We start from the raw sequence: 1,000 nt of genomic DNA, 5'->3' as shown, positions 1-1,000 counted from the left end.
TATATATATATATATATATATATATATATTACAGTAGATCTACATATACAATATACATACAATATATATACAAATATATATATGATATATATATATAATACATATACTATATACAATATATATAGTATATATTTTATATATAATATAAAATAAAACAAATTATATATATTATATATACGGTGGATGTCAACCTGCATCCTCGTTGCTGTACACTGAATTAACACAATTCGGCCTTTCGGGTATTCAGAGGCCTGGCAGTGGGGGGCCCCAAGGGGCCCCCGGGGGCCCCCATGATACCCCCTCTCTATGCGGGGGGCCCCCATTATGTATTCCCTTTGCGTGCTGGGGGCCCCCATCATATATTCCCTTTGTCTGCGGGGGGCCCCCAGGGGGCCCCTAGCTGGGTGCCCGTCTGCGCTATGCTGCCGCAGCGACGCGACGCTGCGGCGTTTGTGGTTTTTACTGTATTTATATTAACTTATTTTTCTATACGGTTAATATATAAACAGTGAAAAACATAAAAAAATAAAATAATATACAGACGAAGAGAGAAAAGCAAAAAAATATTGCAGACAGGCACGGGTCCTCCGGGTGTATCTACACGCACGGCGAACTGTTGCTGCTGCTGCTGCTGTTACTGCTGCCGTTGCTGATGCTGCTGCTGCTGCTGCTGCTGCTGCCTCTACAGCTCAGCAAGAGCCAACGCCACAGCAGCAGGCTCAACAGCAGCAGCAGCAGGAGCAGCAGCAGCAGCAGCAACACTAAGGCGACGGGCGACTCCGCTGCAGCCCGAGAGGGCGGCAGAGGCCCAGCGTCTTGAGGGGTTTTCTTGCTGCTGTTGCTGCAGCAGCAGCAGCAGCAGCAGCAGCAGCAGCAGGAGGAGGAGGTTTTGTTTGTGTAGTGTCGTTACTAACCTTACTGGCGGCTCGGAATTCAGCGAACAGCGCATGGTGTTTCTTGCTGCTGTTGCTGTTGCTGTAGCTGCTGCTGCTGCTGCTGC

General features: G+C 47.6%; 1 protein-coding gene across 1 annotated transcript in view; it reads right to left on the bottom strand.

Moving 5' to 3' along the window:
* Positions 1-634: 634 nt before the first annotated feature.
* Positions 635-1,000, bottom strand: part of EMH_0082430 (uncharacterized protein) — a gene marked incomplete at both ends in the record, with an annotated part of 2,422 nt that continues 2,056 nt past the window's right edge. The window contains 2 exons of the mRNA XM_013500532.1: positions 635-682; positions 920-1,000. Of these exons, the coding sequence (XP_013355986.1) occupies positions 635-682; positions 920-1,000 (129 nt within the window). The remainder of the gene's footprint in view (positions 683-919) is intronic.

The sequence above is a fragment of the Eimeria mitis genome, genomic scaffold (assembly GCF_000499745.2).
Source record: "Eimeria mitis Houghton genomic scaffold, Emh_scaff5507, whole genome shotgun sequence".
Lineage (NCBI taxonomy): Eukaryota > Apicomplexa > Conoidasida > Eucoccidiorida > Eimeriidae > Eimeria > Eimeria mitis.
The sequence above is the reverse complement of the archived record's forward strand: the minus strand, read 5'-3'. Positions and strand labels throughout refer to the sequence as shown.